General features: G+C 42.2%; 1 protein-coding gene and 1 long non-coding RNA gene across 9 annotated transcripts in view; one reads left to right on the top strand and one right to left on the bottom strand.

The window, feature by feature from the left end:
* Positions 1-574: 574 nt before the first annotated feature.
* On the bottom strand, positions 575-12946 carry LOC137468351 (uncharacterized). Of its 2 annotated transcripts, XR_010995891.1 has the most exons (3): positions 3856-11263; positions 2723-2822; positions 575-1416 (listed from the first exon to the last, which is right to left on the bottom strand). It is a non-coding gene; the product is annotated as an uncharacterized lncRNA (long non-coding RNA). The 2 variants fall into 2 exon arrangements; XR_010995890.1 differs by having other exon boundaries at positions 2723-12946.
* A 503-nt stretch (positions 12947-13449) lies between these two features.
* Positions 13450-20054, top strand: part of AP1S2 (adaptor related protein complex 1 subunit sigma 2) — a 31274-nt gene continuing 24669 nt past the window's right edge. For 4 of the 7 annotated variants that reach the window (XR_010995894.1, XR_010995893.1, XM_068180000.1 and 1 more), the window contains exons 1-2: positions 13450-13784; positions 14774-14952. Coding sequence is in view for 5 of the 7 variants with exons in the window: in XM_068180000.1 (XP_068036101.1) it covers positions 14774-14952 (179 nt within the window). In the remaining 2 variants the exon portion in view is untranslated. Of the gene's footprint in view, positions 13785-13968; positions 14298-14773; positions 14953-20054 lie in introns of those variants that run through there. The other 3 variants (XM_068179997.1, XM_068180001.1, XM_068179998.1) reach the window with 3 other exon arrangements.

The raw sequence follows: 20054 nt of genomic DNA on the forward strand, positions 1-20054 counted from the left end.
TTGACTCTCCCTTTATCCCCAAACTCCTCATGTGGCTCCACATGCTGCAATCTTCTGTGACAAGCACACAACCAACGCTATACACAATGAGAACTCCCAGGGCCAACGCAGTCATGGCATCCAGCTTCCACCTTGGGTCAGAGACAGGTCTGATTTGGCAGTTGTCAGACGGGAGGGGAGGGGAGGGGAGGGGAGGGGAGGGGAGGGGAGGGGAGGGGAAGGGGAAGGGGAAGGGGAAGGGGAAGGGGAAGGAGAAGGGGAAGGGGAAGGGGAAGAGGAAGGGGAAGGGAAGCACAGTACAACCTTGGCAATTCTGCCTTTGTAACTCCACATTTCATATTGGTATCACATCAGTACTTACAGATTATAGAGAAAATCTCAGAAGCCACAGACCAGAAGACCACTTTTTCTGCCCATGGCAATAGCCTTTCAACATATACTTATTTAATGGGGATTCAGCTTCTCACCTAAAAAGTCACCTTCAGGATACATTTTCCCTTATGCATGTTTTATCCAGACACTTCTTCCTAGAGAGATTGTATTTTCCCCTCCTTATGCATCAATTCATTTGTGGTAGAAGACTTGCAAAGGTTTTAATATTTGTTCTGTTTTTAAATGGTCCATAAGCACATTATTGTGACACAGAATAAGTGTTTCAGTTCCAAATGCGTACAGCCTGGGGCGAGATCATAGACACAGACGCATCTCAGAAATATACCAGAGACTGGCAACATTTACTGTGTGGTGGGCAAAAAAATTTTATACTTTTAGTAGATCCTTCCTAACTTGTCTGCAAAATGTATTAGATGAATGGGATTTAGGAGATGGTACAAATGCTATTGTTATGATCAAAGAGCATCTTTAAGCCTTAAGGTGCTTGAGGATTGCTCTGGTTCCATAAGTAGATCTAATCAATTAGTAAAATCAGTAACATTTCCTCAAAAGGATGTAAGGAACCCTTACCAAATAACAAATGCAAATTGGTGACATCAGACTGTACTACAGATCAATTGGCCTATAATCTTCTCTTTTCCCTATGGAACAGCCAGGGAAAGGGAGCACCACGCTGCCAATAACAGAAATATTAATGCTGAGACTGCTTTGCCATGTCCACAACATACAGTTAAGGAGATAAAATGATGTCACAATACTACTTTAGATGGAAAATAAGAGAGCTTCTCTCTGTTTCACTTCTAGCTGCCACTCCTATGACTTCATTTTAGTGTTCAGAATGCAGTTTTCAATCCAAGGTGCAGGTGCTGAGGTGGTGAGAATGCCCTGTATGATGCCCAAGGGATGGAAGCATGGACAGCTAACCCTGTGCAGACTTCTGCACTCACAAAACCAGCATGGATCCACTGAACACCACTGGATACAAAAAGAAGAAGGAGATTGTGAAGCCCATTACTCTCATATCTGAAAGGAAAGTATGAAGACATTTCATTGAAACACTGATTTAGCCTATAAGCATCCAGACTATATTTGCAGAGGGCCTAACACACTAGGTTTGGAAGATCTGGGGACCAGAAAATAACACTATTTTTTCCCTAAGTAGGATTTAAATAAGCATTATAGAACTAATTTAGCAAATTTATTTATTTTTTTACTTACTTACTTACTCAGCAATAATGTGCTGGGTATCTTCCTTAACTAAATTAAAATGACCAAATGAAAACATCCAAATGTTTCAGATGACTCTGTGGGCATTAAAAGAGGATTATCATGTGACCACATTATTTAAGCATTTTTCAGGCACAATTAAGAGAACAGTGATTAGAAAAGTATCCCAGTTGGGACAGATAACATTTATATGGTGTATGGGCTGATGGGAGACTTAAAAGTGCTGTTTGTTACGCTACAGACAGTTATGAAACAAATGATCTGGCTCTAACATAAACTGTTAAACTGAAAACATGCCAGAGGGATACAGCTGCCAGTACATTAAAAAGTCATTTTCTCAGACAACAAAGACTTAAACCAATCATTTTATAAACATATTTCTTTGCCCAACCAGATTTTGGTAATTCTAATGGTTTTCCTACTGCATGGAGAAATAAAGTAAGCTTTTGCTCATATGATTTGTCAGGAATTTCTGATTCGGAAGAACAGATGGTGCTAAAAAACTGAACAAGGATAACAGAATTATCAGGCTTTCAACTACAAAATCCATTATTTCCACACATTTTTAAAATGGAAGCAATGCATATCACAAACCTCTGACCACAGCCAATCCAGTTTGCATTTACATGACAACTGTTTCCAGTGTTGAAGATCAAAGTTTAGAGTAATTTTCTCCAGATTTCTGACAAAGATTTTGTATTATAAATTAAAGACATGGCCAAACTTGTCATTGGTGCAAATTTGGACATCCCTATTAAATTGCTGAATGCAGGGATTTACACAGCATGAGGACTGAAAGCCACACTTTCTAAACAATTGATGCCATATTTCATGCTGACCCAGGTGACTGCCTGGATAAGTCTTAGGGAAGTTGGGCATTGAGACAAAGGTCAGAGCACTGTCTTTTCCCCAAAAAAATGTTGTACTTTCATAGCATCACCCAAACAATTCTACAGCACAGTACTGAGAGTGGCAGGTGGCAGCCATGCACAGACACAATCTGTTAAAGCCATAATAATGATCGCCACTCAGCATTCCTCTCTCTCCAGAAGTGGCAACACTAATGAAAATGTAATCTGATCTATTTTAAATATGTCATTACCAGGAATTTCTAGGACAAGTCTAACAGCACTGGCTGCATTGACCAGCAGCAAGTCCCACAGCTTCTGCTTCCTAAGAGATGGCAAGGCACTGGCTCCACTCTGTAGCAAAGGGAGAAAAGGGCAACCACATAAGTCTGCCTGTCTGGTGAATCTGCCTTTTTCTGATATGGACCCTGCATGCCTGGCTTTGCCTGGTTCTGGAGGCATCTGTCCTGTGTGTGTGGGGGAGAATGTCTGTGGAATGTCCAGGAATCAAGAGTGTCCCAAACCCCAAAATTCACTCTGAACCTCAAAGCTCACCCTGGGCCCCAGTCAGGCACAGCCCCTTAGCACAGTGGCATCCCTTGCATCCCTCCCCTGGCCAGGTGCTGCTCATCCCAGCTGGGCAGGATGATTCAGCACTCAGTAGTAGGTAAGCAGAGATGCTGCCAAAGTCTCCAAAGTGTTGATGTCTACACTGGAGAGTTATTCAGGGCTCCCAGCCAGTTTCCAGCCTGCACACATCCATCATCCCCTCCTGAGTCTGGCAATTTCATTCTGGAGCTGCTTTAAAACCCAAAACTAACTAACGTAATGCCTGTCTGGTTCTAGGACTGGGTGGATCTGCAGTGAGGGTCCAGACAAGCCCGTGTCAGTAGTCCTGCATCCCTGACCCACAGCCTGTCATTCCCAGGGCTCCAATGGGTGGCACAATGGCAGGTCCTGGCACACAGAGAGCTACTGGCTAATGCTCCAGTACACATGAATGGGTACAGCAATAACGAGTCAATGGGAGCATCAGTCACGCTGTGACATGCAAATGTTCCCACATTGGCCTAATGTGTAAGCTCAGAGCTCCTCAGCTCTGAGGGGGGACCTCAGCAAAGTGTACAGTGGGCAAGCATCAGATCTAAGCATGCATATCTTGGTCTTAAAAGAAACTTGTTGTAGAATGTGCCAAGTCACTCAGAAAGGATCTTTTAAAACACATCACTCCTAATTTAGGAGATTTTCTCATAAAAATTGTTTTGAGCACACATATAAATGAAAGATAGAAAAGGAATAAAAACATTTTTATTCTCAGCATTTTAGTAATTTAAACCTAATCAATTAAATCAGCATAAACTATAACCATTTCTAGTTCAGACTCCACCTGGTTATCAAGATGTTGTACATTGTCACTGTAGATAGAATTTTCCCAGGAAGGAACTCATTTCCCAGGAAATGAGTGCAAATGTACAGTCAATAACACTTTCTCAGACACTGATGTGAGCACAGACTTTGAGCCCTTGCTGAGCATGGGTTTCTGACACCAGGCAGCCCCTGAGGCCAAGTCAGACAGTGAAATGATGGTGGTACACTCTACTCTGAGCCATCTGCAGTGACATTCTCCTTAACCAGCAACTACCCTTTTCCTTACTACCTCCTAGAAAAGAAACAGGAAAGTCAGCTTCACAATAAATGTTTACAAAGCAAGCAGTCTTGTTTCCATTTTTAAATCACTGTTTACTCATACTGCCCATCCTTTTTATGGTGATACAATTGATGCCTTCTTCTACCTACATTGGCATCACAAGTAGTTTTGTCCAGCTGCCTATGAAGAGATAATCTTTATTCCTGAGTTTGTGAACAAATTAGTTATCTAAGAGATAACTAATGAGACAGCTCTCTGTCTCATTAGGAGGTATACAAACTGTATATTCTATATGACAATTCTAAATGCAATATTCTTAGGTGTGAGGCCTTCTTTGGGGGAAATTAAATTGAGACCCTAATTTCTATCTCTTTTCTTCAGGCAGTATTTTTTAAGCCATACACACATACCCAACCACAGACACCCATCTGAGTAGCCACCTTCATCTGTCAGCCAGCACCTCATCCAAACCCCCTTGGCTGTTGTATGAAAATGAGGGTAATGTGGGGGAAGAGCAGACTAGCTTAGTTCATCTGCTAAATGTGCTCTCTTAAAAAGAAAGTGGTAAGGTAAATGATACCTAACTAGCACCTCAGGTAATGTCTGCATCTGTAGTCCCTACAAGCTGTAATAACCCCGGTACACTATATACATAGGAGAGTGAGAAATCTTCTGAAAACTGCTGTGCACAGAAGTATCTCTCAAAGCAGGCAGCTGTGAGGGGGAAACCACTGATTGCTAGCTTTGGACAACCAGGCTGCTTTCCTGGTTTTGCACTATTTCCTTTTTCAGCTACTTAGCTGTGATGAATTGCAATGGGAACCATTCTGGGTAACACAAGTGAGAGTGGGCTGAAGCAGGCGAGCTGCTACATAAATTGGGCTGTTTGTTACAGCTTCTAAGTTGCTTAAACAGCCACACTGATGAAATGTTGCTAACTGTCTGCTAGAAACATTTGTAAATAAATATAAACCAACCTAAATATTTCCTGGCTTGTTGCTCTGTTTCAGGCATGGGTCTCTTGTCTGAGGAACCTTTTAAAATTTACCGGTAGTTTTTATGCACAGGCCTAATTTTTTCAGACTATTTAGCTACCTGGGGGTTCTTTCACTACACTGTTTTTTGGTATACCTCTATGCAAATTACTCATGACTGAATAGATAGGGAAGATGCTTAATTTTGAAGACAATGATAATGATTATTACTGATATTATTTATCAGTGTCAAAGCAAACTGTTAAACTTTGAATTCTTCATGGAAGACTGGTAAGAGAGATTAATTTTAAGCTTTCTTTACATCAATTTTTTCTGCAAATCTGAATAAGTGGGATCTTCTTATAAAAGGAAGAAATTTTAAAGCATTTAGGAGCCTCATCCACAGCTCAGCTTTGTTTGGGTCTATAGAAATAAGGGATAGAATTTTGAAAGTCTGAATCTTTAGTTTCAGCCTTATGTCAGGGCTGACTGTGTAATACACAACACTCTTCATTTCAATGCATCCTATTCAATACTTCCTCTCTGGCTTGTGATCACATAATATCTCTTTTGTTTCCCTAACAGATGCTAAATGGGAAGATTATTATTATGAAAACTGTACTAGAAATCAGCTATTGGATACTTCTTCAAGCATCTACCACAAAAAAAGTTACTTGTTGACTGTCACTATGATTTTGCACCAGACTGCCCAAGGAAACAAATGCTGTTCACTCTCAGATCCACTTTCCTTTCTGACATCTTTGTCTCTGCAACAAAAACTGCCTCCAAGCTAAGAATGCTCTAAGCAAAACCCACAATGCGGGGAGAATGTTTAAAATAGTATGAAGAAATGAAAGGCCTTCTTGAAAGCTAGATTTTTCTGTTAGAGTATTACTTTCTGGCAAGGAGTATTCAAGGTTTACAACATGATTTTACAACTCCTCCAACACACCAAGGACTGTGCTCATTTTAGACATCTTTTCTCTTTTATTGATGATCTACATTGAGTTATGTCATGTGAACAAGACTTCTAAATTGACTGGTCAGATGCAATGTAGTGGAAATGTCTTTCAATTAAAAAAAAAAAATTAATTATTCCTTTTCCACTAGAGAGACAGATCAAATATGAGCATGGCTGTATAATTTTGCACAAAACAGTGATATTTTTATTTATTTTCTTGCTTTCACATGATTGCAATGCTTCTGGAAGTTGCCAGGATGCATTAAAATAATTCATGAATTTGTAATAAGGGTCTTGGGTTCCACATAGCAAGTATTTTGCAGTAGAAAGGATACATTGCCAAAGGATTCATCCTTGTTAATAGCATGCTCTCTACTTGTGAAACATTGGCCTTTCAGACTTGAGCAAATAATTGAATGTCCTTTTGGCTCTGTTCCACTAATGACCCTCTGGAACAGCACAGAATCCTAAAGTCAGAGAGTAAATGGGGTCCCTTCTTACTGGGACAGTCTTCTAAGTGAATTTGATAACCTGCTGTATTAAATAAATCCTGATTAAATAAAAAATGAGGCTTGCACTTGAACAAAATGTTCAGGGAGGTAGGAGAAGCTACTTGTTTCTTTTACAGTGATTTTAAAAAATATTAAAATTTGCATTAATGGAGTGAGAGTGGAAGTGTCTGTGTGTGTGTGTGAAAGTACCAGAAGAAGCAGTTGGATGTATTAAAAAGTTATGTGGGCAGAGAGGAAGAACAAACTGACCTAAATAAATATGATGTATCAAACAAGACAAAGAACAAGTCCAGGGCAAAATAATAGACAAAGGCAACACACATTCATGAAATTCATTGATTTGTGAAAAGTGAAACAAAATAGTGAGGCGAAGTATCCCAAACACCACTCCCTCCCAAGTTCAAAATCAGGTCACTTGCCAACCAAGAAACCCAGAGGCACAATGAGGAATAATAGACAGCATCCTTATTCTCTGTGTGATCACACACATGATCTTGGCCAGAGCAATTAAACACACACATTTTGGTATTTCCCAGTATGTGGGTGTGAAAGCATAAAAGGAAACAGTCAATAGTTTAAAGAGATTTTGTTTATAAAATCACATTCCCATTCCATGAGACACTATGCTGAGCTTTATCACACATTCCATATGCACTCTAGTTCTTCAAAATCTCTCAAAACCTTGAGTTCCCAGGTAAATGATCCCCTGGCAGATATGTTTGCTGCCATTGCTGTTCTGCAGCTTTGTGGAAGAGTGAGGGTTGCACTGTAAAGATTGGCTTCACAAAGCTATGGCAATAGAGGTGGTCTAGGCAGCTTGAACGAGAATTCACGTGGACAAAATTGTCGCAAGTGGACAGCCGGCACAAAATCTACGCATCATTTAAATTCTTCTCAAGCCTTTAAAACTAGACAGTAAATGGATTACAGGCCTTGACTGTCCCAGTTTCATCATCTTAAAACACTTCAACTAAAGAAGAAAATAGCAGTAGATGAAGAACTTACTGATTGTGTGATCTCTTTATGGAAGTGGCAGAACATGCAGTATATTTTCTTTAAAACAAAAGAGGAAGTTATACTGAGTCTTCCAGAATGATCTGAAATGAAAGCTTAGTGTAATACTGTAGAATCAGTATGGAAGTTTGGGAGATTTATGAGTTTGTAACATGAAATATTCTGGCTTCAGATTGCCACCTAAGAGTCAGAGCAGTTTCCAAGTGTTCATAAAAAGTTTCTATGTGCTGAAAATTAAGACACTTGCTGTGGAAGTCCGCATCTCCTGGCTACAAAAAGCAATGTGCCAAATCTGGGAAAGTCAGAGGTTGGACACTGGATTATCTCCTTGGTGCAAAGGGCAGTACCTCCTAAGGTATGTTGGATCAGTCTTCATACACAGATCAAGAGGCCTTACAGGATCGCCAGGTGTCTCAAAGCAAGGACAGAAGTGGACATAGATGCCTAAGTGAGGACTTCAGTGGATTAAGGATGACCAAACTGTGTACCAGAAAACCTGTTGCAGTGTCTTCCTCTGAATGTGTCTGACTTCCCAGGTGTCCTATCCAAAGTCATGCCCCAGTATATATAAAAAAACATCTTCATCCTGGGAAATATTGAGTAGTTCTGCACAAGCCTGTCCAGATACTCCTTCATATAAGGGGATGGATACAGCAAGCACATTAATGTGCAGCATCAGCCACTTCAGAAACCACAGTGGCAGCAACTGCTTTCTTAGGATTGCCAAAGCATGAGCAAGATATACGTGAGGTGCGGTATTGAACAACTCTTTAAAGTATTGATGCAGTCTCAGAAATCCCAGCCTCCTCTCCTTTCCTCTCTCCATTCCTCCCAGACACTTCTTTGTGAGGCTGAAAATTCAGGTTTCCTCACACACTTCCTTCAGTAACTGTTCAGTTCTTTGCTGCACTATGGCAGAGTTTGTAGCAGTGGAGCAGGAAGAAGCATTAGCAGTCATAACAACCTCTTCATAAATGTCTGCAGTGCAGTTATTTTCTTCACTTCTGGGGCCTCTGAGCACTACTCCAATATAAACATGGCCAAGCAGAAGATAAGAATATGATCTAAGTAAGAGAGAAAACTGCCGCTCACTAACCTAACACAGCCAGTGCTGCCAGCTGGTTCGTGCATGTCCTATTCAAATGGCTCCCGTGTCTTGCACCAGGCTGAGGCTAATAAATACGGTAGCTAAGAGGAAGCCCTCACTGACTGGCATCTACCATACTCCCTTTCCTCATTTCTACATATCCAGATACTTTCAAAAGCAAGTTTTTATTTTCCACAGCAAAGGACACATGTAAGGCATGGTTTAGACTGTAATTCTCATAACCAGGCTGCACACTTCAATCTCAAACTATTCCTTCAGCTCTGAAAATTCAGCTTCAGGGATAAACCTCCATGATGATGATTTTGGAGCTGTGCCTATCACACATGTGACCTGGCATCTGTGTTCCTGACAGCCATATGTGTTTGTTGAAAACCAACTGTGTTTAAAAGAAGAAGACAGGCAAACCGGTAACCCTTACAAAGAAAAGAAATAGGAGTAAGAACAAATCTGATGATTTAATAGCACTAGCAATCAGGCTACTAGGTTGCACTTAATAGTATTTCATCAAGAGGGATCACTCCCTGTTAAAAAAAAAAAAAAGGAGCAAAGAAATGAAAACTGTCCTTTGTGGTCTCATTTATACTTCCATTGGTTCCACTGGGATTAGTGTTCTGCATGAATCACATAGCTTGGCCAATGCTCAGACAGCACATCAGAGAAGGGAATTGCATATAGTAACGTAACATCCTGTTCGGAGGCTTAAGAGGCAAAAATCCAGCAGTAATCACTTCCAAGGCTAGTAACTCAATTCTTATTGCCTTCATTATGACTCCACAGTTATTCAGTCGATGAAAATGTAGCCTGATATTGAGCATCAAGAAGATAAATTAACAGTAAAGTGAGTCTTACTCACACGTCCATGCCCTACTTCAGCAGAGGACTGCAAAACCAGCATGTACTTTTAAAGTATGTTGCCCTCCTCTGTAAGGTGCTGAGATGGCTGAAAAGGAGGGAGGAGCAAACCCTTTCTTTACTAAATACCATGTGAAGAATAAAAAAAAAAACTGTTAAAATTTAGTACGCAAATTTTGCATTTGAATTAATGAATAGTTCATGTTATAAAGTCCATGTTACTCATCACTTTGGCTGACAGTGAAAACACAACAAAATTATTTTATGAGCTTCAGATTTGGCAATAACAACATGCATGAAGTGCCAAATGCCAGGAGGTTATGGCATTAATTTTAAAATTTTTGTATAAGACCCACTATTACAGACAAAACAACCATAATCTAATTAATTAAAAGCAAGCAAACAAACAAACCCACCAAAATTGACATAAACTATACCAGTCAAACCCAAGCAAATTTAATCTTGTTTGATGTAAGCTTCCTTCCTGTGTCTCTCCCCAACTCCAGGCAATTCTCTTCTGTGTTTCAAGTCATGCTGGAAATAACTTACAAAGCAAACTCTTGGCTGAGGACCCCAAATGTTTTATGGTCAATGAACATATCCCCCAAAGACTTGCCTTACATCTAAAATGGAATACAAAGGATTCTCCAACTATACAAAGGATTCTACAACTATAGCAGCTAAAAAAAAATCCATCCAAAATAAATCAGGGGATTATTATCAAGCTGGATATAAGACAATGAACAAAAGCTAATGAACAGAAGACTCACTGTGTCATGTTAAAATTAGACTGCATTGATATTTGCACTGCCACGGGTTTGTGGACTACTCAAAAACATATTATTTTTGTAAGCATCATATATATCTTTATCAATTTGATAATTAGAGCTAGTTCAGTACATTGCTAGTTCAATGGGTAAGTGACAGGATAATTTCATAGAGGAAAAAACGATGGAGTCGGTATTAAGAAGGACAATTAGTGCAAATTGTAGCACTGAAAAAAAATGTGAACAGCAAGTCTTCTGAAGTTCCTGAAAGAAACAGCATGAACAGAAGGGACAGATTTACCTCTGTCACTGTCTCCCAACACAGGTGCTCAGTCCTGAAGCCAACTCCCTCAATCACCTGTACAGCCAAAAGCAGCCTGTTGGCAATAGGAGATGCAGCAAAGTGCCATCACAGGAAAAGAGATGGGAACACAGAGGCAGGAATGGAAAGAGAGGGTGGAAGAGGTTGGTGTTTAGATGATCTGAAACTGACATGGAATCACACCTGAAACTGCCTAAATAAACAGGGTCATTTTGAGAGAAATGAGTTAAGGAATGATCATATGAGTAGCAATCCCAGCAGTTTTGAGAACATTGCGTCCTCTGTCTGAAGTAGGGATGAACAGGCAGGACAGGCTGTGGAAGACAGAAAGCTTCTGCAAAATTGGACCTCGCTAGAGTTTCCACCAGTGCTCCCACCAGTGCATGAAGCACAGGTCTCACATGTCTTATCTCAGCACCTGAAACTGCATATAGCAGAGTGATTCTGCCCAGGAGATGTAATGAAGAAACTCCAGGTTACAGTCTGAAGAAATCCAGCCAAGTAAAAGAGACAAGGAGAAAAGTAGTGGAACAACTGCCCTTGTATCACTGTATGAAATTATACACTGTGAATGAGCAGCAAAATCTGGCAAAAAAAAAAAAAAAAAAAAAGATACAAGACTGAAAAACTGAAAGAAAATCTGAAGCTTAAGCTTCAAGACATTATGCCACCAAAACACAAGCATTTCTTGAACCATCTGGATAGTTTGATTTCAATCAACTATGTGTTTGCAAAATGTGTGGTTTGATCCATATGCAGAAATATTTCACTGAGCTGAGAAGTGACAAATCATAACACAGGTCTGGTGTAACTCTTTCAGAAATTCATTTTGAATTTCATCCCATTACCATAACAATGCTAATAAACTGGAAGTTGCACAGATGAAGAGAAATAAAAGTTGGTTGGTGGCTTAAATTATGATTTAGAAGTCTCAAAGCCCCTGAAGTGTACATGCACTCAGAGAATCACCAAATACATGATGCTGAATTCAAAGATGAGCGAAGTGCTGATTAGGAAAGAGATTGTTTATGAAAGTTTTCTGAAAAACAGGAAAGTTTTCTTTCACCTCACAGGAAAGCAGAACTGCAAAGCCTGGCAACTGCTGAGGACAAAGTGACAGCCTGGTGTAAAAGCAGACTCTCTGAGGTAACAGATCCACGCACAACTGTTCCTGTGCTTGATGAAAGGCAGGTTAACTTGAGAACAGGACAGCTGCTCAATGAACATTAAATGTGACAGAAACAAGCCCCTACAACAGCAGGTGTCATTTTCTACACGACCTCTAATACTGCAATTGCCTGATCCATTCAGCTTGGTTTCACATACGCCTCTCTGTCCTCACGCCACTTCACTCTTACAATTATAACCTCCTCTATAAAATCAGGAATACATCTGCAGCTTTCCTCAAGTACAATTGGCTATGGCATTCCTTGAAACGCCAGAAAATTGGCTTGCCTTTCAGACCATGCACATTTTTACACAAAAGCATTTCCAGCCCCAGTTTCTGCTGCCATAGCCGTTTCGTAGCCAGAAGAATGGGCACTTATTTAAAGTGTCAAGAATAGAAAGTAATAAAAGCGTGACACATCCTGAGGCGCCGTGAGCTGCTCCTGAGGGAGAGCTGCTTTGGGAGCACGACCCTTTCCCGGCTTCTGTCGGTCACTGTCACACCATTATCGGACCAGCTCGGTCAGGGCATCGCTGTGCCTTTAGCGCTGCGGGGTGGTGGTGAGTAGCGAGGATGCTGAAAGCTTTAGGTGTTTGAAACATTGTTTTTACAATAAGGGGCTCCGAATTCGGCTTGCAGAGACACCGCTCTGTTCCGGTCAACTAACTAATGTGTTTTCAGCCCATCTCCATTAGAATTTTAACACCCAACCAATCCACAACAAAACCAAAACCGGCCAACCAACCAAACCCCCAAACGGAGCTGCTTCAGCACGCAAAGCCTCTGCAGATACACATGAATTATAATTTTAAAAACCAAGCATTCGTGAAACACAACACCGCTAAATCCCTATCGACGGCTGCTCCTGCCAATCTAATTGCAGCTCGCAATCAAGGTGACTTTAGGCGAAAAACTTCCCCTTGCAGAGACAATCCCCTCAAAGGGCCGGTCCCCTCAGAAGGACAGTCCCCTCACGGGGCCGGTCCCCTCACAAGGACAGTCCCCTCACGGGGCCGGTCCCCTCACGGGGCCGGTCCCCTCAGAAGGACGGTTCCCTCAGAAGGACGGTCCCCTCAGAAGGACGGTCCCCTCACGGGGCCGGTCCCCTCACGGGGCCGGTCCCCTCAGAAGGCCGGTCCCCTCAGAAGGACAGTCCCCTCAGAAGGCCGGTCCCCTCAGAAGGACAATCGCGTCACAAGCTCGGTCCCCGCACACGCAGCCCCGCCGCTCCCGCCCGGCGCGCGCCCCCTCAGCCTGCGCCCCCCTCCCTGCTCGGCCCCCGGGCGCGCACGTGCTGGAAGCAAACACCACGCGGCGCATGCGCGGCTCGGCCGCCCCTCTTTAACACACCCCCCCCCCTCCCCCCCGGCTCGGGGCTGGCGGGGCCAGGGGAGGAGCCTCAGTCTCCGGGCGACTGATTGACTGATGTCATTTCCCCGGCTCCGTGCCGCGCCCGCCCATTGGCTGCTCACGGACCGCTATCTGCACCGCGCCGCCTGGTTCGCTGTTGCCGCGCCGGCCCTCGCCTTATCGCAATTCGGGCCACGCGGATTAGGGCATCTAAACCCCGCCTCTTGCTCCAGCCCCTCCTGCCGCCAACACCAGCTCCGCCTTCCCCGCCTGTTCCTGCTTCTCATTGGTCCAGAACCGCTTCGCTCCTCCCTCCCGCCCGCGCGCTGAGCTCTCCGATTGGGTGACGGCCGAGCCCTCCCCGCTCCCCCCTCCGCGGCTGCTGATAAAGTTTTGTCCGGAGGCGCCCGGGCCACGCCCCCTCCATCCTAGCCCCGCCCCCCGCGGTCCCGGCCCCGCCCCTGACCTGCCCGAGGGGGGCGGCCGTTGAGGCGCGCGCGCGCTCGCGGCGGCGGCACCTCCCGTCCCCTCCCGACTCCTCCCTCAGTCCCGCTCGGCGGCCGCGGCGGCAGCGTCGGGGGTGCCAGTCTGGGCAGAGGTGCCTCCTTCTCCGCCTCAGCTCCGCTATCCCCTGGGCACGGTGAGCACAGCCGCGCGGAGCCGGGCTCTCCTCCCGAGCCGCCCGCTCCGCGACGGGGGAGCCTTCGGGGCGGTGCTGGGGCCGGCGGGGAGACGAGGCGGGATGTTGGGAGGCTGCCGGGGCTGCGGGGCTCTGCCCCCGCCCTGGCACCGCGGAGCCGCTGCGGGCGCGGCCGCCGCTCGTCGCGGCTGGCGCTGGTCGCGCTTGTCACCCGGGACCAGGCTGGGCTTTCGCATCGTATTTCACGTCTGTCATATTGCTGGGAAACTTCTCCAGCCCGATACAACTTCGAGGAAAAAGGCAAAAGAAAAAAGCCTAAGCCTTTTCATTTAATGTTACGGCCGCTGGAAAACACAGCCCGGCAAGTTCCTCTTAAAATATAATTGCAACATCACTCCTTTAGAGGAAGCGAGACATGGAACATAGGACCGCAGGGAAAGCACTTAATCTCTCCTTTTGTGTAACGTGGGAAAAGACTGGGCTTTTCTGTGCCGTAGGACTCTCCGCTGGGAGGTTTGATGTCTTTTAAAGTATTCCGAGGCTTTGCAGAAAGATTTTAAGTGCAAATTGCTCCTCTAAGGCTCTAATCTGGTGAATTGGAAATGAGGTTGGGTATTGGAAGAGTCTGCTATGCTGTTTTTCTGTCATTTTGGGTAGAAAAGGCAAATGAAACCATACTAATGCTGGACGTGGCTGGTCTGAAATTGGGTTATATTCACTCCCCAGCCCATGGTTCTGACACCCCTTCCTGAAACTTGCGTGTGCTTTCCTCTGCCTTTGGCGTGACTGACCTTGCTCAGCGGAATCCTTTGTATCATTGCTACTTCCAAATCTTGTGTAACATCTGCCAGTGCTATAGAAATACATAATGTAGTTAGGGTTTTGGATGTCGGTCTTGCTTCCTGCTTGGTTTTTCTCAGAGAAGTCTTTCTGAAACTCGGAGACTGAGATTAACGCTTTTCTTTTTTCCCCTCCTTCCAATTCAACAGATGCAGTTTATGTTGCTTTTTAGTCGCCAGGGGAAACTGAGACTCCAGAAGTGGTATGTCCCATTATCTGACAAAGAAAAGAAGAAAATCACAAGGGAACTTGTTCAAACAGTATTAGCCCGCAAACCGAAAATGTGCAGCTTCCTGGAATGGAGAGACCTGAAGATTGTCTACAAAAGGTGGTTCTGTCTCACTAACCTTGTAATTGCCATACATTACAAACCGTGTATTAAGTAGCAAGAAAATAATGACGGTTGTTTTTATTTTGTTGTGTTTTTTTTTCCTTCCTTCTGCTGGTTACAGAGAAGACTGACTTTTCCCTTGCATCTAATTTGATAACTGAGCAGGAGTCATTCATGTGTGGAAAATCACTCATGCATTTAGAAATGTACTGAAGAAATGAGCTTTCCTCCTATTTTTATAAGGAGTGGCAGTTCTTGGTAGTCTGTTTAGGTTCACGCAGTACGTACATGCTTCATATTTGTACGCATTTCAGATTTAATAAGTGATAAAAAATTTATAAATACTTACCTCAGGAAGTGGCTTCATAAATCACCTGAAAATGTAACTTGCTTTTTTTCATAGTACTTGGTTTGGGTGGTTTTTTGGTGGGTGTTTTTTTTTTTTTTTTTTTTTTTTTTTTGCTGTATGTACAAAAATGGATTTTTTATTATTGCAAAAATCATGGCTAGATTTCTTTTGGTGGAAGTACTGTATAATTTTCTTCATGGTAATTTAATTTTTCAGTTATTTCCTAACCTTTGTAGGAGTATTTGGAAGGCATTTTTTAGCTTTGTGCTGATTGTTAGAATGTATCAGAGTGTAGTTCTTCTCCAGAAAAAACAGTAATTCTCTTCCTGATGTGGTATGCTGCATTTCTTCTGGCTAAAGGTGGTGCTGCAAAGCCTTGAGTTATCTCTCTTCCCTAGTTAGCTGTAAACCTGAGAATGTTTATGCATTCCTGTTTCCTTGTGGAGATGATAGGTAGTTTGTGCCCCATAGTAAATATTGTTGTATTGCCTGTAGATAGGACAGAAAGGGCTGGACCAGAAATGAGGAGTTTGTAACTCTTCTCCAGGATAACAAATGGGTAGTATCAAATATGTTCAGATATTTTAAGTGCGGCTCTCATATATACTTTGGTTTGTGTAAAAACACACTTGTGAGTATTGCTGGTCTGCCTAATGCATGTAGTTCTTCAGCATGAGGAGGAAAGAGGAGAAACAGTTCATGATGCTATGCTGATAGCGTACAGTTTCTTCTGCCTCTTGATTTCCTCACAAAACACCTTGAACATGTATGTAGACAAGCTTGTTCAAGTACTTGCTCTACTTTCTTCCATATTAATGCCTGCAAGTGCCTTTTCAGCCAGGCGTTCATGGGACTAAATCAGAAAAATGAGGCATTAGTAGGCCAGTCTGTTTCCTTCCTTACCCAGTCTTGAACAGCAGTAGTTGTTCTGGGGATGATTCCACACAGCTGCTTTCCCTCCCTGTTTGATGCTGTTAACAACTACTTGCCATGTCCTTTTGTGTCTAGGGAGCTGGTGGAAATTGGGGTAGGACTGCTTGAGTTGCTGAATATTGTGGAGTTCTTGCATCTCAGTGGTGTGTTGTGGGTCCTGTGGTCAAGGAGAATGACAAAATTTGCTGGGAGACATCTATGTCTGGCTAAAAATGGACTAAATACTGCAGTCTGTCTGCTGGACTGCTGGTGTGCACAGCTGACTGCAGTAGCTTATTTCACTCTCTGCAGACCAGTCTGGCACAGAGAGCCTATGAAACTGATAAAGATGAGCTTGTACCAAGCTAATGAACATCTCAACTTATTTTTTTTTTGACTGAAACATCACCAGAAGGACTAGGTGTAAGAGGTGATAATTTAAATGTCTGTATCTGGTAACACTAACATCTCTTAGGTTTGTGGGACTTGTTCCCATCATTGCATCATAATTAAAGATGATGAGCACCAGCTAGTATGATTTCTTTGTAAAGGGTGACTTTTTGTAGCTGAGAAGGTGGTGGCTAAATGAGAAACACATCAGAAGGAACTATGCGGCTTGTGATATTGCAAAAGGTGCTCCCAATTCCTCATGAGCATCTCTAGAGGATCTCTGCTAAGATTTGTTCTTGTCTGATCTCTTGCTGGGAACATTTGCTGGTGGAAATGTTTTTCAGTATAAGTTCTAAAAGTATGTGCCTATTGCTATTTTGCGTCTTGAATTATTGAAGTTTAAGTGCTGTTTTTGTTTTTAGAGAGTTTGTTGTTCACATGTAGGAGAATTGAACCTAGATATTGCAGCTCAAAGAATGATTGGCAGTATCAGAACTGTATTCAAGGATCTCATCATACCTTTTTGCAGGAGCAAAATGAACGCAAATGCAGAAGTTGGCAAGACAGTAGATTTAGCTTCCTTATGATACTTAACATTTATTAAGACTGCTGGACTATTTTGATTAGCCTCCTTAGCTCTGTAGCATTTTGTCTTTAAAGGATGTTTTCTGAATTTTCAAGGAAACGGGTCTTAAAATTCATCTAAACACACATGACGTAGCTTTTATTTCCCTCCGGTTTCATGCACGTAGCATTTATAATTGCAACATAGGCTCAAACATGCCTCCTTAAGCTTTTTGCTTTCAGCACTACAAAACACAGACGGAAAGGTGCCCAGCTTTTGTCATGGTGAGTGAATTGGCTTATATGAATTCTGTAGCTGGTTTGGAAGATAGTTTTTCAGGCTGATACACACCGTAAGATTAAAAAGAGGATGTGAGCTTCTAACTTCAAGAAGCATAGAGATTTGAAATGACTTGCTGGGAAAATAAAAAATTAAATATGGGAAGCCAACAACAATTATGCTTTATGAAAATAGAGGGGGAGTCATCTGCAGACAGCTGATTAGAAATTTAACAAACACAACTGATGTGTTTGCTCTTCACATTTTGTCATTTAAAAAGTAACATAGTGGTTTTGGAGCATATAGGGTAGAATATGCAGCTTTCCCCCTGTGGCAGAAAAAAATGTGTTAAATGTTAATGTTTCTAATATTGCTAAAGAAGGAACTTAGGATGTGATTTTTTTTCTCGGAAGACTTCTGTTCATGATTTTAGCTTCTGGCAATATGAGTTATTTTCATTGTGTAGTATATTGCAGTCAAATCAGAACTTGGAGAAAAACTTCTTTTATGTAAATTTTACTTTAGCTGCATTCATGGGACGTAGTTATTGTTGATTAGTTATTTGATTAAGGATTGTGGCATTGCTTTTATGTGTCAATTTGGAGCTGTATTTGGTATATTATATTATAGAACTGCCATAGCTTTTGCTGCTCTTGATATGACAGTTGTCTTTTACTTTTGCACAACATAAGCTTAATCAGAGGTTATGTTAAAGACTTAAAACAGAATAAGTTTTAAAACTTTTTCTACCCTCCCTCCACTGAAAGAAGCCATGAAACAGCCCATTGTGCAGCTACTGTGTCAAAGTATTGTGAACTGAAGGTACAGCCATGTGGCCAGTGGGATATGCCCAGCTTGGCATGATCCCTCTTTTTCCTTATGTATAAACTAACAGCCAGTTGTACCTCTTAAAAGTATTACTGTGGTGTTAGTTAGGTAGCCTTGAAAACTGGCTGAATGCAATGATTATAGTGAATTAGATACTTGGGCTTGATAAATTTAATTAGATCAGGTCTTCTTTGTAGAGGGTTCTAGTTTGTGTGGTACTGGGAGGACCTCAGTATCAAGAAGGTACAGAGAGAATTTTCTTAGAGAATTAGCAGTATCAAATTCTTGTTCGTTTTGAAACTGCTCGGGGCTATAGCCTTGCTGAAATAAGAAACTGGAAAAATGTTTCACTTTTGTAGACTCTGTCCTGGAGCCTCAGAAGTTCATGTTTTATTAAAGAAATGTATAAAGTTGTAGGACAAGAAAAAAAAACTTAAGTCAAGCACAGCTTATTAGTTGTCCCAATTTTCATTGGGTTAGCTATCAGCAAACCACAGATTCTTGGGCTCATTGAGGACTTGTCTGCCTCCTCGTCATTTAGAGTTCAGTTCTGTTTGTACCAAACTTTGTAAGCTTTCCACAGTTAGGATCTACATGCAAAGTGACTTAGATGCTGACAGACTTATGGCTTGTTTACAGACTTCTGTGGTGATGATGAACTTCCAGGGATGACTTCAAGCAGGTGTTCTCTCATCTAGAAGGAGAGCACCACTGAGCTGGTAGGATTTGCAAGTTGTGCTCTGCCCACAGTGACCTGATCTCTCAGCAGAGTTACTGAACCTGGCTGTGAGAGCAGAAGAGAACTCTGCTGAAACATTGCCTGCCTGTTTTGAGGCTTCTCACTGCTGAATTACTGCTACTCTTAAGGGGAAGATGCATGGATTTGTTTCCTGTTGAAAAAAAATGTCAAGGCCATCTGTCTGAAGGCAGGAATTTGCATAAGTATTTGCACCTGCTGTGTTACCTTTTTGTTCTTTTAGTCCTGTGTTGCATTTTCAGGTGATTTGGTCCAAACAATTTTTGGTCTCTCTGGTTTGGTACCCTTTCTGATAAGTGGAGGATATTTATCATAAAATATTTTCATAAATGAGGGTAAGCAGCTGAGTTGAGTCTGATGATTATTTAAAAAATATTTAGTGCGATAAAAAAAGACCAGAACTGCAATAGAAATAAAAAAGGCAGAATGTTTCTTACAGATTACACTTTATTTACTTTTGGGTATATACTTTTCTATCAAGGTTTGCCTTTTCATTGGGTGCATGTGAAAGTTTTTTGTCAGGCTCATTAGGAAGAAGCTGTTTCTGCAGAGAAGAGATCTTTTTGAGCCCGAGTAATCTACTTGTCTTTGTGTGGATACTGTCCATGTAAACTTCTGCACTTGGCAAAACTTCCAGTGTCTGCTGTGGATTATAAGTGAACAATTTTTTTCTGAAGCACTTCCTGCAGGGGAAAAAATTAAAATAATGCCTCTGAGAATTTGGACATGAAGCATTCCTTTGTACTATGCTTATGCCCTTTGGTATGACTTGTTTATACTCTTCTGCCTTTTGCCATTCAGGCTCATTAAATCTGCATTTGTTTTCTTTTGTTGAGTAGTGATCCATTAGTCATGGTTGCTACTTAAAAAATAAATACCAAAATATTCTCTACATATAATAATAGATACCCAGACCTCCATTTTGTGTTGATACCCACTGAGTAGTGTTTGTTTCTTGGTCTTATTTCTCCAGAACTGCAGTTGGCGGGGCTTGAATGTGCAGTCTGCTTGCTAGCTGC

The sequence above is a fragment of the Anomalospiza imberbis genome, chromosome 2 (assembly GCF_031753505.1).
Source record: "Anomalospiza imberbis isolate Cuckoo-Finch-1a 21T00152 chromosome 2, ASM3175350v1, whole genome shotgun sequence".
NCBI classification, from domain to species: Eukaryota; Metazoa; Chordata; class Aves; order Passeriformes; family Viduidae; genus Anomalospiza; species Anomalospiza imberbis.